The sequence below is a fragment of the Neomonachus schauinslandi genome, chromosome 4, assembly GCF_002201575.2.
Source record: "Neomonachus schauinslandi chromosome 4, ASM220157v2, whole genome shotgun sequence".
NCBI classification, from domain to species: Eukaryota; Metazoa; Chordata; class Mammalia; order Carnivora; family Phocidae; genus Neomonachus; species Neomonachus schauinslandi.
The window spans coordinates 178,173,041-178,185,958 of NC_058406.1; the positions used below are offsets into that span (position 1 = coordinate 178,173,041).

Consider the following 12,918-nt stretch of genomic DNA (forward strand, 5'->3'; position numbering starts at 1 on the left):
AATTTTGTTTTTTGTCTCATTTTTATTTACCACTTATTTTCTTATTTGCCAAGATGAAAAGTTATTTAATAAAAAGAAGTAAAAGACTTCATGATGATGCTATTTATTGTTCATTTATTTGAATATTTTTATTGTGTATTTATATTATATTTATATTTCACTGATAAACTGGTATTGGAATTGAAATTTATTACAGCAGCATATAGCTGATAATAACTAGCATTTATTGAGTTTTTACTATGAAACAGTACATGTATTAACTCCTCTCACCTATAATAGAATCTTAGGATGAGAAACTGTACTGCAGAGGACCACACACACCTTGGTTCTCCTCGAAATCTGAACAGACCCAGGTAGCTCTGAATTCAAGTGGGATTTTAAGTCCCCCCCCCCCTTTTTTTAAACAAAGTCTACATTTTTTTATGCCCTAAAAAGTCATCATCAATTCAAAGGAGATAAGGTAGAGTAAGAAAGAAACCTGGCTTTTACTGTAGGTCATACTAGGATTCACATCCTAGATGTGCTGTTTACTGGTTGTGTGAACTTGGGCAAATTATTCAGTCCCGCTGAGTTCTAGTTTTCTCGTTTCTGAAAAGAAAACTTTAATGCATGCATTGAATGGTTCATTTATATTTTAAAATAGAAGTACCATTTTATCAAGTGCTGAATGAATGTACTATGCACTGTGCACATAACCTATTTGCTTTCTTGCTTTTAAGTCGCCTCATTTTATATAGTAGATATTGTTACTATTCTTTTACAGATCAGAAAACTGATCTTTAGAGAGGTTAGGTACCTCACTGAAGGGCACACAGGTAGAAAGTGAAGTCAGGATTTAAATTTTGGTCATTCTGTTCCACAAATTTTGGGGGTAAATCAACCAGTAAGTTAAAGTTATTTGTGTACCATAATGTGGGTTTTAGATAAGTAGTAGTTATAAAGCTGGTTTGGATGTGGTAGGATAATATAAAAAATACAATGACTGGATATATTGTAAAATGATTACTGTAGTAGTTTACTCAAGATCCATCTTCTCACATACTTACAAGGTTTTTTTCCTTCTTATGAGAACTTTTAAGTTCTTTTAATTTAATTTTAACTTAGTAGGTAAGAGGTTGATCTGGCAATCTGTGGGCATAATTAAGGCTGTTCTCCTAGTCTTTTGTAGCCTTGTCTTTCTTCATTGCCTTCCTCATTCAGATTTTGTTACTAAATGAAATTGCTTTTTTGCACAAAGTAAATTAATAAAGTAAATAAAGTCAAAGAAACTTAAGGAATCAATAAATACTTGTTGATTAAAAGTTAAGAAACTGCTGGTCCACCGCATTTCTTTGCAAATAGCTTTAAGTACAGCATACGTTTTATGAAGTCCATTGATCAGAAGTTTAATGGTAACATGAAAAAGTGCTCAATATCGCTCGGCATCAGGGAAATCCAAATCAAAACCTCAATGAGATACCACCTCACACCAGTCAGAATGGCTAAAATTAACAAGTCAGGAAATGACAGATGTTGGCGGGGATGCGGAGAAAGGGGAACCCTCCTACACTGTTGGTGGGAATGCAAGCTGCTGCAGCCACTCTGGAAAACTATGGAGGTTCCTCAAAAAGTTGAAAATAGAGCTACCATATGATCCAGAAATTGCACTACTGGGTATTTACCCCAAAGATACAAAAGTAGGGATCCGAAAGGGTACGTGCACCCCGATGTTTATAGCAGCAATGTCCACAATAGCCAAACTGTGGAAAGAGGCAAGATGTCCATCGACAGATGAATAGATAAAGAAGATGTGGTATATATATATATATATATATATATATATATACAGTGGAATATTATGCAGCCATCAAAAGGAATGAGATTTTGCCATTTGCAACGACGTGGATGGAACTGGAGGGTATTATGTTGAGTGAAATAAGTCAAACAGAGAAAGACATGTATCATATGATCTCACTGACATGAGGAATTCTTAATCACAGGAAACAAACTGAGGGTTGCTGGAGTGGGGGGTGGGGTGGGAGGGATGGGGTGACTGGGTGATAGACACTGGGGAGGGTATGTGCTCTGGTAAGTGCTGTGAATTGTGCAAGACTGTTGAATCTCAGATCTGTACCTCTGAAACAAATAATGCAATATATGTTAAGAAAAAAAAAAAAGAAGAAGAAGAAGGTAGCGGGAGGGGAAGAATGAAGCGGGGGAAATCGGAGGGGTAGACGAACCATGAGAGACGATGGACTCTGAAAAACAAACAGGGTTCTGGAGGGGAGGGGGGTAGGAGGATGGGTTAGCCTGGTGGTGGGTATTGAGGAGGGCACATTCTGCATGGAGCACTGGGTGTTATGCACAAACAATGAATCATGGAACACTTCATCTAAAACTAATGATGTAATGTATGGGGATTAACATAAGAATAAAAAAAGTTTAATGGTAGTACCCAGTAGAATGGGAATTTCTGTTTGATAAGACTATCCTGATACAATTAAAACTTCTGATAAACTTGTTTTAATTGCTATTTACCATAAAATTGTTTATGGGAATCATTCTGAGGTAACATTTTTTCCTGTCTGCAAAACATCAGCTAGCCTTACCAGTATTTATATCCGTAAGGGTTACATAGACATAGTTTCAGATAGTTTCAAATATAATAGGGCATTTGTGGTAAAGGGAAAATATTTAAAGCTTACCTTTTGTGCTAAATTGAAGGTAATAGGTGTATTTAAGATCTGGGCTCTGACGTTGGTCTAGGATTCACAGCTAGACCCTCCCTTAGAATTATTCTATGACCTTGGGCAAGTTACTTAAAAACCTGCCTCATTTGCACTGCGAAGTGCACAGTGTGATTGAGTTAGGCTACTTCCGGGAACTGTTGGTATGGATAAAATGTGATAATACACATACAGTGCGTAGAACAGTGCCTGGCACCTGCTTATGAATCAAATGTCTTTTGTTGTCATTTTGTTATGTTTAATTTTGTAGTAACATATTATCCGAGGAGTCACCAATTAAAGAGTAAGTAATAATGGCTAGATTGAGCACGTTTCCTGTGGTAGACACAATTTTAGATTCTTTACACAAATGAACTCATTTAAGTGCCATAACAATCCTACAAGATAAGATAACTTTTTATTTTATAAATATTGTAGATGAGGAAAACTGAGGTACAGAAAGGTTAAGTAGCCATCTCTTTAGCTGTATACTATTACACTATTAAATGATGGAGCCCGAATTTGAATTTGGGCAAATCTGACTCTAAGGCTTACCGACACACTTAACTACCCTATTATGTTGCTTCTTAAAGCTACGCATCCATTACTATTGCTTTAAACTTCAGTGTGAGGGTGAGTTTTACTATAGGTACATGATAGCTTAGTAAACCTGTGTCAGAAACTCAGCATAAAGTATAATTAACATCATTGCAGTTTTGTTCCTGTCACTCCATGCACCTTTCATCCATGATGGAATTCTTGAGCTGTTGTGAACAGGTGCTGTGCTTTGCTTAGGATAGCCCTACTTTATGTAATTATTAATACTTTCACTCTCTGAAGTGTCCTAATTTGGACAATAAGTCAAATTGCCATCCTGTTTGTAAGACCCTATTCTATTTGCATGAGGTTCACACATCAGAAGCATACAGTTTCCTGGCCAAGAAGTTCGGTTTCAAGTTTTGTGTGTGTGTCTGTCTATCTGGAATTCCTCTGTTTTAACATTGCAGAAAGTAAAGGTGAAAATGTTTACCTTGGGTTGTTAAAAAAAGTACATGTGTTTTGACAGAAATACCAGAAATACCTGACAGTGAATTTGGTTATGCTGTTAGAGGTAGAGGGGAATTCTTTTCACTTTTGAGCAGAGTAGCCAGTATGTGCTGGACACTGCTTTTTAATATAAGACTACCCATTCCAAAGGAGAGAAAGGTAAACCAGTCTGAAAACAGAGTAGTGGGGCCCAAGGGCAAACACAGACATGGAGATTCAGGGCCGTAGCCTGTTTTGTTTGTTTTTGGATTTTTATAACCTGGTGGTAGATCACTCATGACTTCTGGGTGTAGTTATTAGTTTAAAAAACCAAAACTTTGCTACTCTGTTAAGAAAAAAAAGAAGTGAGAAAATATTCATTGTAGTTAAACATTGTCTAGCTATCCTATTTTAGATTTAGGTCCTAATATCATTCAGTGTGATTGATCAGATTATCTATGATAAAATTGCCTTTGTAAATTGCAAATCTTCTGATATCACCTTGATTTAAATTTAATCAGGTATACACTGATAACATTTTCATTTTGAGAGTGGCTTTTGATGAGATGGGAGATTTAACTGTTTAGAATTGTTAGGTGTCCATGATGAGAAATAATATCTAGTTTGGGTAAGAGAGAAGTGCTGTAAATATCATAATCTGTTTATTTTTAAACATTTGTCCTATCATCAAATTATAAGAGTATATAAATGTTCTTTGAAATTACAGAGAAGTGTGACGAGAATAAAAACTTCTCATGAATCCTGGCACTGTCAATATTTAGGTGTATATAATTCTAGTCCTGTATATTGTTTTAAAAAAGCAGATTAAATTTAATCATAGTTTTTGCAACTTGCTTTTTTCATCCAGGGTATTATAAATATTTTCTGGTATCCCTATTTATTCTTTTTTTTTTTTTCCCTATTTATTCTTAAAAAGCATGGTCTTTAATGGCTACATATTGTTCTGTAATGGGAGTACCAGTCTCCTGTAGTGAGACGTTTAAGTGACACATGGTTTTCCCTTCTTAAGAATCCACCCAGTATATATAACACTGTTCATACATCTTTGTGTACTGTTTTGCTTCTTTTAGGCTCAGTATTCTCACCATGTAATTCAGGAGATCCTAGGACACCTTGATGCTCGTAAAAAAGATTCTCCACGGGTTCGAGCTGGTATCATCCAGGTTCTGTTAGAGGCTGTTGCCATTGCTGCTAAAGGTTCCATAGGTGAGTGTCAGCAAAACAAAACAAAACAAAAAAACTTAAACAGAAAAATTAATGCATTAATCTACTCTAGAATTTTTTTCAGTATATACAGCAGTGTATGGAAAACTCTTTAAAAATACTTTAATGTTTTTAAATGTGCTACAATTTCTCTTGGAATTTCTCAGACTTCTTTAGTGTGCACTTAAGCATTTTCCACTATATCAGTCTCCCCTTCCTCCTTTTTTCTAATGAAGATTTTTGGATGGAGGAGGAAGATGGCAGAGGAGAAGGGGACCCTAGTTTCATCTGGTCCCTGGAATTCAGCTAGATAGCTGTCGAATCATTCTGAACACCTGCAAACTCAACTGGAGATCTAAGAAAAGAATTGCTGCAGTTCTACAAATAGAAAAGGGACCACTTTTTGCAAGAATGACAGGACGGAAGAACCCAATGCAAATAAGAGACCAAGAGGTAGTACTGACTGCCAGGGACCTAAACATTATGGATATAAGTAAGATGTTGGAACTAGAGTTCAGAATAAGGATTGTAAAGATACTATCTGACTTGAAAAAAGCATAGAAGACACTAGAGAATCCCTTTCTGGAGACATAAAAGAACTATAATCAAGCTGAAATCAAAAAGGCTATTAATGAGATGTAATAAAAAATGGACGCTCTAACTGCTAGGATAAATGAGGCAGAACAGAGAATTAGTGAAATAGAAGACAAAATGATGGAGAATAAAGAAGCTGAGAAAAAGAGAGGTAAACAACTCTTGAATCACTAGAGGAGAATTCCAGAGATAAGTGATACCATAAAGTGAAACAATATTAGAATAAATCGGATCCCAGAAGAAGGAGGCAAAAGAGAGAGAGAAAAGGGGGGGGCAGAAGGTATATTAGAGCAAATTATAGCTGAGAAAATTCCCTAATCTGGAGAAGGAAACAGGCATTTAAGTCCAGGAGGCACAGAGAACCTCCCCCCCCCAAAATCAAAAATAGATTAACACCTCGACATCTAATAGCAAAGCTTGCAAATTCCAGAGACAGAGAAAATCCTGAAAGCAGCTTAGGACAAGAGATCTTCAACCTAGAAGGGTAGAAACATAAGGTTGGCAGCAAACCTATCCACAGAGACCTGACAGGCCAGAAAGGTCCAACAAGATATATTCAAGGTGCTAAATGAGAAAAATTTGCAGCCAAGAATACTTTATCTCACAAGGTTGTTATTCAGAATAGAAGAGGAGATAAAGAGCTTCCAGGACAAACAGAAACTAAAAGAATTTGTGATCACTAAACCAGCCCTGCAAGAAATATTAAAGGGGATCCTTTAAGCGAAGACAGAGCCCCAAAGCAACATAGACCAGAAAGGAACAGAGACAGTATACAGAAACAGTGATTTACAGGTAATACAATGGCACTAAATTCATATTTTTCAATAGTTACTCTGAATATAAATGGGTTAAATGCCCCAGTCAAAGACATGGGGTATCAGATTGGATAAAAAAGCAAGACCCATCCATATGCTGTCTACAAGAGACTCATTTTAGACCCAAAGACACCTCCAGACTGAAAGTGACGGGGTGGAAAACCATTTATCATGCTGATGGACATCAAAAGAAAGCTGGGGTAGCAATTCTTATATCAGACAAATTGGATTTTAAACCAAAGATTGTAATAAGAGATGAAGAAGGATACTATATCATAATTAAAGGGCCTGTCCAGCAAGAAGATCTAACAATTGTAAATATTTATGCCCCTAATGTGGGAGCAGCCAACTGTATAAACCAATTAATAACAAAATTAAAGAAACACATTGATAATAATACAGTAATAGTAGGGGACTTTACCACCCCACTCACTGCAATGGACAGATCATTAAGCAGAAGATCAACAAGGAAATAAGGGCTCTGAATGACACACTGGACCAGATGGACTTCACAGATGTATTTAGAGCATTCCATCCTAAAGCAACAGAATATTTACATTCTTCTCCAGTGTGCATAGAATATTCTCCAGAATAGATCACATACTGGGTCACAAATCAGGTCTCAACTGGTACCAAAAGATAGGGATCATTCCCTGCATATTTTCGGGCCACAGTGCTTTGAAGCTTGAACTAAATCACAAGGGCAAATTTGGAAGGAACACAAATAAATGGAGGTTAAAGAGCATCTTACTAAAGAATGGATGGGTCAACCAGAAAATTAAAGAAGAATTTAAAAAATTCAAGGAAATAAATGAAAATGAGAACACAACTGTTCAAAACCTTTGGGATGTAGCAAAGGCAGTCCTAAGTGTATAGCAGTACAAGCCTTTCTCAAGAAACAAGAAAGGTCTCAAATATACAGCCTAACCTTAAACCTAAAGGAGCTGGAGAAAAAACAGCAAATCAAGCCTAAACCCAGCAGGAAAAGAGAATAAAGATTAGAGCAGAAATCAATGAAATAGAAGCCAGAAGAACAATAGAACAGATCAATGAAACTTGGAGCTGGTTCTTTGAAGAATTAATAAGATCAATAAAGCTCTGGCCAGACTTACCAAAAAGAAAAGAGAAAGGCCCCAAATAAATAAAATTATGAATGAAAAAGGAGAGATCACAACCAACACTGAAGAAATACAAACTTATATAAGAATATATTATGAGCCAACTTTATGCCAACAAATTAGGCAATCTGGAAGAAATGGATGCATTCCTAGAAACATACAAACTACCAAAACTGAAACAGGAAGAAATAGAAAACCTGAACAGACCCATACCGGCAAGAATAGAAGCAGTAATCAAAAATCTCCCAACAAACAAGAGTCCAGGGCTGGATGGCTTCCCAGGGAATCCTACCAACCATTTAAAAAAGAATTAATACCTATTTTTCTGAAGTTGTTACAATAAATAGAAATGGAAGGAAAACTTCCAAACTCTTTTTGTGAGGCTAGCATTACCTTGATCCCAAAACTAGACAAAGACCCCACCAGAAAGGAGAATTACAGACTAATATCCCTGATGAACATGGATGCCAAAGTTCTCACCAAGAGACTAGCTGATAGGATCCAACAGTACACAAAAAGGATTATTTGCCATGACCAAGTGGGATTTATTCCTGGGCTGCAAGTGTGGTTCAGCATCCACAAATCAATCAATGTGATACACCACATTAATAAAAGGAAGGACAAGAACCATGTGATTCTCTCAATAGATGTAGAAAAAGCATTTGACAAAGTACAGCATCCTTTCTTGATTAAAACTCTCCACAGAGGGATGGTGGGACATACCTCAATATCATAAAAACCATATATGAAAAGCCCATGCAAATAACATTGTCGGTGGGGAAAAACAGAGCTTTTTCCCTGTGATCAGGAACACAACAGGAATGTCCACTCTCAGCGCTGTTGTTTAACGCAGTACTAGAAGTCCTAGCTTCAGCAATCAGACAACAAAAAGAAATAAAATGTATCCTAATCAGCAAAGAAGTCAAACTCTCATTCTTAGATGACATGAGACTCTATATGGAAAACCGAAAAGACTCCACCCCAAAAGTGCTAGAACTCATGCAGGAATGTAGCAGAGTGGTAAATTATAACATCAATGCACAGAAATCAATTGCATTTCTATATACTAACAATAAGCCACAAGAAAGAGAAATTAAGGAATCGATCCCATTTACAATTGCACCAGAAACCATGAGATACCTAGGAATAAACCTAACCAAAGAGGCAAAAGATCTTGACTCAGAAACCTGTAGAACACTCATGAAAGAAATTGAGGAAGACGCAAAGAAATGGAAAAACATTCCATGGTTTGGAAGAACAAATATTGTTAAAATGTCTATGCTTCCTAGAGGAATCTATACATTCAATGCAATCCCTATCAAAATACCATCAATTTTTTTTTTTTTTTAATAGAGCTGGAACAAATCATCCTAAAATTTGTATGGAACCAGAAAAGACCCCGAATAGCCAGAGGAATGTTGAAAAAGAAAAGCAAAGCTGGCGGCATCACAGTTCCGACTTCCAGCTCTATTACAAAGCTGTCATCATCAAGACAGTACGGTACTGGCACAAAAACAGACACATAGATCAATGGAACAGAATAGAGAGCCCAGAAATGGACCCTCAACTCTATGGTCAACTAATCTTCGACAAAGCAGGAAAGAATGTCCACTGGAAAAAAGTCTCTTCAACAAATGGTGTTGGGAAAATTGGACAGCCACATGCAGAAGAATGAAACTGGACCATTTCCTTCCACCATACACAAGAATAGACTCAAAATGGATGAAAGACCTAAATGTGAGACAGGAATCCATCAGAATTCTACAGGAGAACACAGGCAGCACCTCTGTGACCTTAGCCGCAGCGACTTCTTGCTAGACACATCTCCAAAGGCAAGGCAAACAAAGGCAAAAATGAACTATTGTGACTTCATCAAGATAAAAAACTTTCGCACAGCAAAGGAAACAGTCAACAAAACCTAAAGACAACCTACAGAATGGGAAAAGATATTTGCAAATGACATATCAGATAAAGGGCTAGTATCCAAAATCTATAAAGACCTTTTCACACTCAACACCCAAAGAACAAATAATCCAATCAAAAAATGGGCAGAAGACAAGAACAGCCATTTCTCCAAAGAAGACATACATATAAATGGCCAATAGACACATGAAATAATGTTCAACGTCACTGGGCATCAGGGAAATTAAAATCAAAACCACAGTGAGCTACCACTTCATACAGTCAGAATGGCTAAAATTAACAACTCAGGAAACAACGAGGATGTTGGTGAGAATGCACCCTGCAAGGGAACCATCTTAAACTGCTAGTGGGAATACAAGCTGGTGCAGCCACTCTGGAAAACAGTACGGAGGTTCCTCAAAAAGTTAAAAATAGAGCTACCCCATGACCCAGTAATTGTACTACTAGGTATTTACCCCAAAGATACAAATGCAGTAATCTGAAGGGGCACCTGCACCCCAATGTTTATAGCAGCAATGTCCACAGTAGCCAAACTATGGAAAAAGCCCAGATGTCCATCGACAGATGAATGGCTATAGAAGAGATGGTATATGTATATATACATACACACACACACGCGCACACACACACACTCACACACACACACAGGAATATTACTCAGCCATCAAAAAAACAAAATCTTGCCATTTGTTAGGACATGGGTGGAACTAGGGAGTATTTCTCAATCAGAGAAAGACAATTATGATTTCACTTGTGGAATTTAAGAAACAAAACAGGAGCATAGGGGAAGGGAGGGACAATAAAACAAGATGAAATCAGAGATGGAGACAAACCATAAGAGACTCTCAATCATAGGAAACAAACTGAGGGGAGAGGGGAGGCGGGTGGGAGGATAGGGTAATTAGGTGATGGGCATGAAGGAGGCACATGACATAATGAACACTGGGTATTATGTACAACTGATGAATCACTGAAACTAATAATACACTATGTGTTAATTGATTTAAATTTAAAAAATAATATGAAAAAGAATTTTGAATACCAATTATGCGCTAGACATTTGGGAGGATATAGATAGAAGAAACATATGGTTTACTTGAAGTTAGACAACTTTACCTAATGCTGTAATTCAAGGCAGGTTTGTTCACATTTCTTCAGAAAACCAGGGATGGAAAATGGTTTGGTAAGAGCAAAATATTAAGTAGCCCATTTGGCTAGAATGTGTGGTAGTGTGGAGGAAGTCCGAGAAATTGCTTTAAAGTTAAAGTTGCAGCCAAATCAGGGATGTAATTCTACAGTTGATTGCTAGTCCTTAGAGGTTTAATGTAATCTTTATCAAAGATGTGCTGTAGGATAAGTAATTCATCTGGCTTTAAAACGTAGGCCACTTCAGAAATAACAGGTGCTTGCCAGCATTGTAGGCACAAGGGAAAGAATTTGACCTTGGATGGCAGCACAGGAATGGGAAGTAAACAGGGTTAGATCACTGACTGACTCTATGGCTAACAAAGAGAAGGGACAGATCAGAGGTCAATTTTTCACCTGCATGTCATTAGAAGAATGGAAGGGGCCATGATAGAATTAGTAAATTTAGGAGAAAAATCTGGTTATGGTTTCTTTGCTTCAAAATCAAAATGGAAATACATTAGCTACTGAAATACTCTATTGCTCATTCAGTGTCAAATAGGAGTGGGCATTTTGGATATGGACTTTTTATTACTGATAATTTATCTCAAAGAGATGGAAGCATTTGTTTAACTGAAAAGTTACTTAATTTTTTTTTTAAGGTTTTATTTTATTTGACAAACAGGGAGGGAGGGAACACAAGCAGGGGGAGTGGGAGAGGGAGAAGCAGGCTTCTCGCTGAGCAGGGTGCCTGATGCGGGGCTCGATCCCAGGACCCCAGGATCTTGACTGAGCCACCCAGTTGCCCCTGAAAAGTTACTTAATTTGAAATATTAAAACAGATACTATGTTGAATTAACACACTTACGTCTGTTATGTATGAAGTACTATGTACTAAGCTCTGTACATTTGAAGAAGTATTTGACCATGGCTGCCTGTCGTGGAGAAGATTGCAACTAAGAGTTGGAGGCAGAAATAAAAAACACTGATTAAACTATAGTGTGATAGATGCAGTGACAAACATGTGCACAGTATTTATAGAACTAAAAGCAGAAAGCAAATCTCATTTATCTGAATCTGATAAATCGGCTAGTTTCTTTCTCATAACAGAGGCAAATTATCCCTTCTTCATCTTCAAAAGATGCAAAATAAATTTTCGACACTACAGTGAGCTATGGTATCCTAATTCTGTGGGTTCTGACCCAACAATCAAGTTAAATATTGTCCTAATACATGTTATTTTGAGTAGACAAGATTATATAGATGGAAAGTTTTTTATATGCGTATACACATTTTGTGTGGTTTGTACTGGAGGTTCAGTCAGTTGCTCAGAGATGCCCAGTAAATGCTGGAGTAACTAGGAGACTTTATTTAGGTATTTCTCATTTACTTTTTTTTTTTTTTTTTTTTTTTTTTTTTTTTTTTTTTTTTAAAGATTTTATTTATTTATTTGAGACAGAGAGAATGAGATACAGAGAGCATGAGAGGGAGGAGGGTCAGAGGGAGAAGCAGACTCCCCGCCGAGCAGGGAGCCCGATGCGGGACTCGATCCAGGGACTCCAGGATCATGACCTGAGCCGAAGGCAGTCGCTTAACCAACTGAGCCACCCAGGCGCCCTTTCTCATTTACTTTTTTTCTATTTTGGAAATATCCAAAAATCTCTGAGAAATGTGAGAATTGTTTTTGAGTATATAATATTGGAAAAACTCACATTAGTGTTTGTTTACAGGACCCACAGTGCTGGAAGTCTTTAATACTCTCCTAAAGCATCTGCGTCTCAGTGTTGAATTTGAAGCAAATGACTTACAGGGGGGATCTGTAGGCAGTACTAACTTAAACTCAAGTTCCAAAGACAATGATGAGAAGATTGTGCAGAATGCTATCATCCAAACAATAGGTGAGTACATTTCACTTTTCCAAACTATTATGTAAAACAGTGATTAAAAAAGCTCTTGCTGAAAGTTACTTGTCTCGTATAGTACATTAGTCAAAGGTGAATGATAGCTTAGACTTTTAAAAAACTTGATATTCTGAAACACACATAAGAATAGGACAAAGAACACTGTATACCCTTCACCCAGATTCATCTTTTAATATTTTATGCCATTTATTTTATCATTTATGTTGTCCCCTCTTCTCCTCCCTCTCTCCATTTCTCTGTGTGTACATGTATGTATGTGTGTGTGTACATATATGTGCATATATAAGTATATACATGTATCCTCGTTTTTTCCCTAAACCACTAGAGATTAAGTGCATATGCATCATGGTCCTTTACCACAGAGACTTTTTCCAAAGAATAAGATTCTTATATAACCAGAATACAGTTATCAACATCAGTGAATTTAACATTGGCATATACGTTAATCAGACTTCCATATTTCAGT

At 36.9% G+C, this 12,918-nt stretch overlaps 1 protein-coding gene across 5 annotated transcripts in view; it reads left to right on the forward strand.

Annotated features, from left to right (window-relative positions):
* The window catches only part of EFR3A (EFR3 homolog A), a 71,867-nt gene that overhangs the window by 19,533 nt on the left and 39,416 nt on the right, over window positions 1-12,918 (forward strand). For all 5 annotated transcript variants that reach the window (XM_044914678.1, XM_044914677.1, XM_021688808.2 and 2 more), the window contains exons 8-9: window positions 4,823-4,958; window positions 12,261-12,428. In XM_044914678.1, coding sequence (XP_044770613.1) covers window positions 4,823-4,958; window positions 12,261-12,428 — 304 coding nt within the window. The remainder of the gene's footprint in view (window positions 1-4,822; window positions 4,959-12,260; window positions 12,429-12,918) is intronic.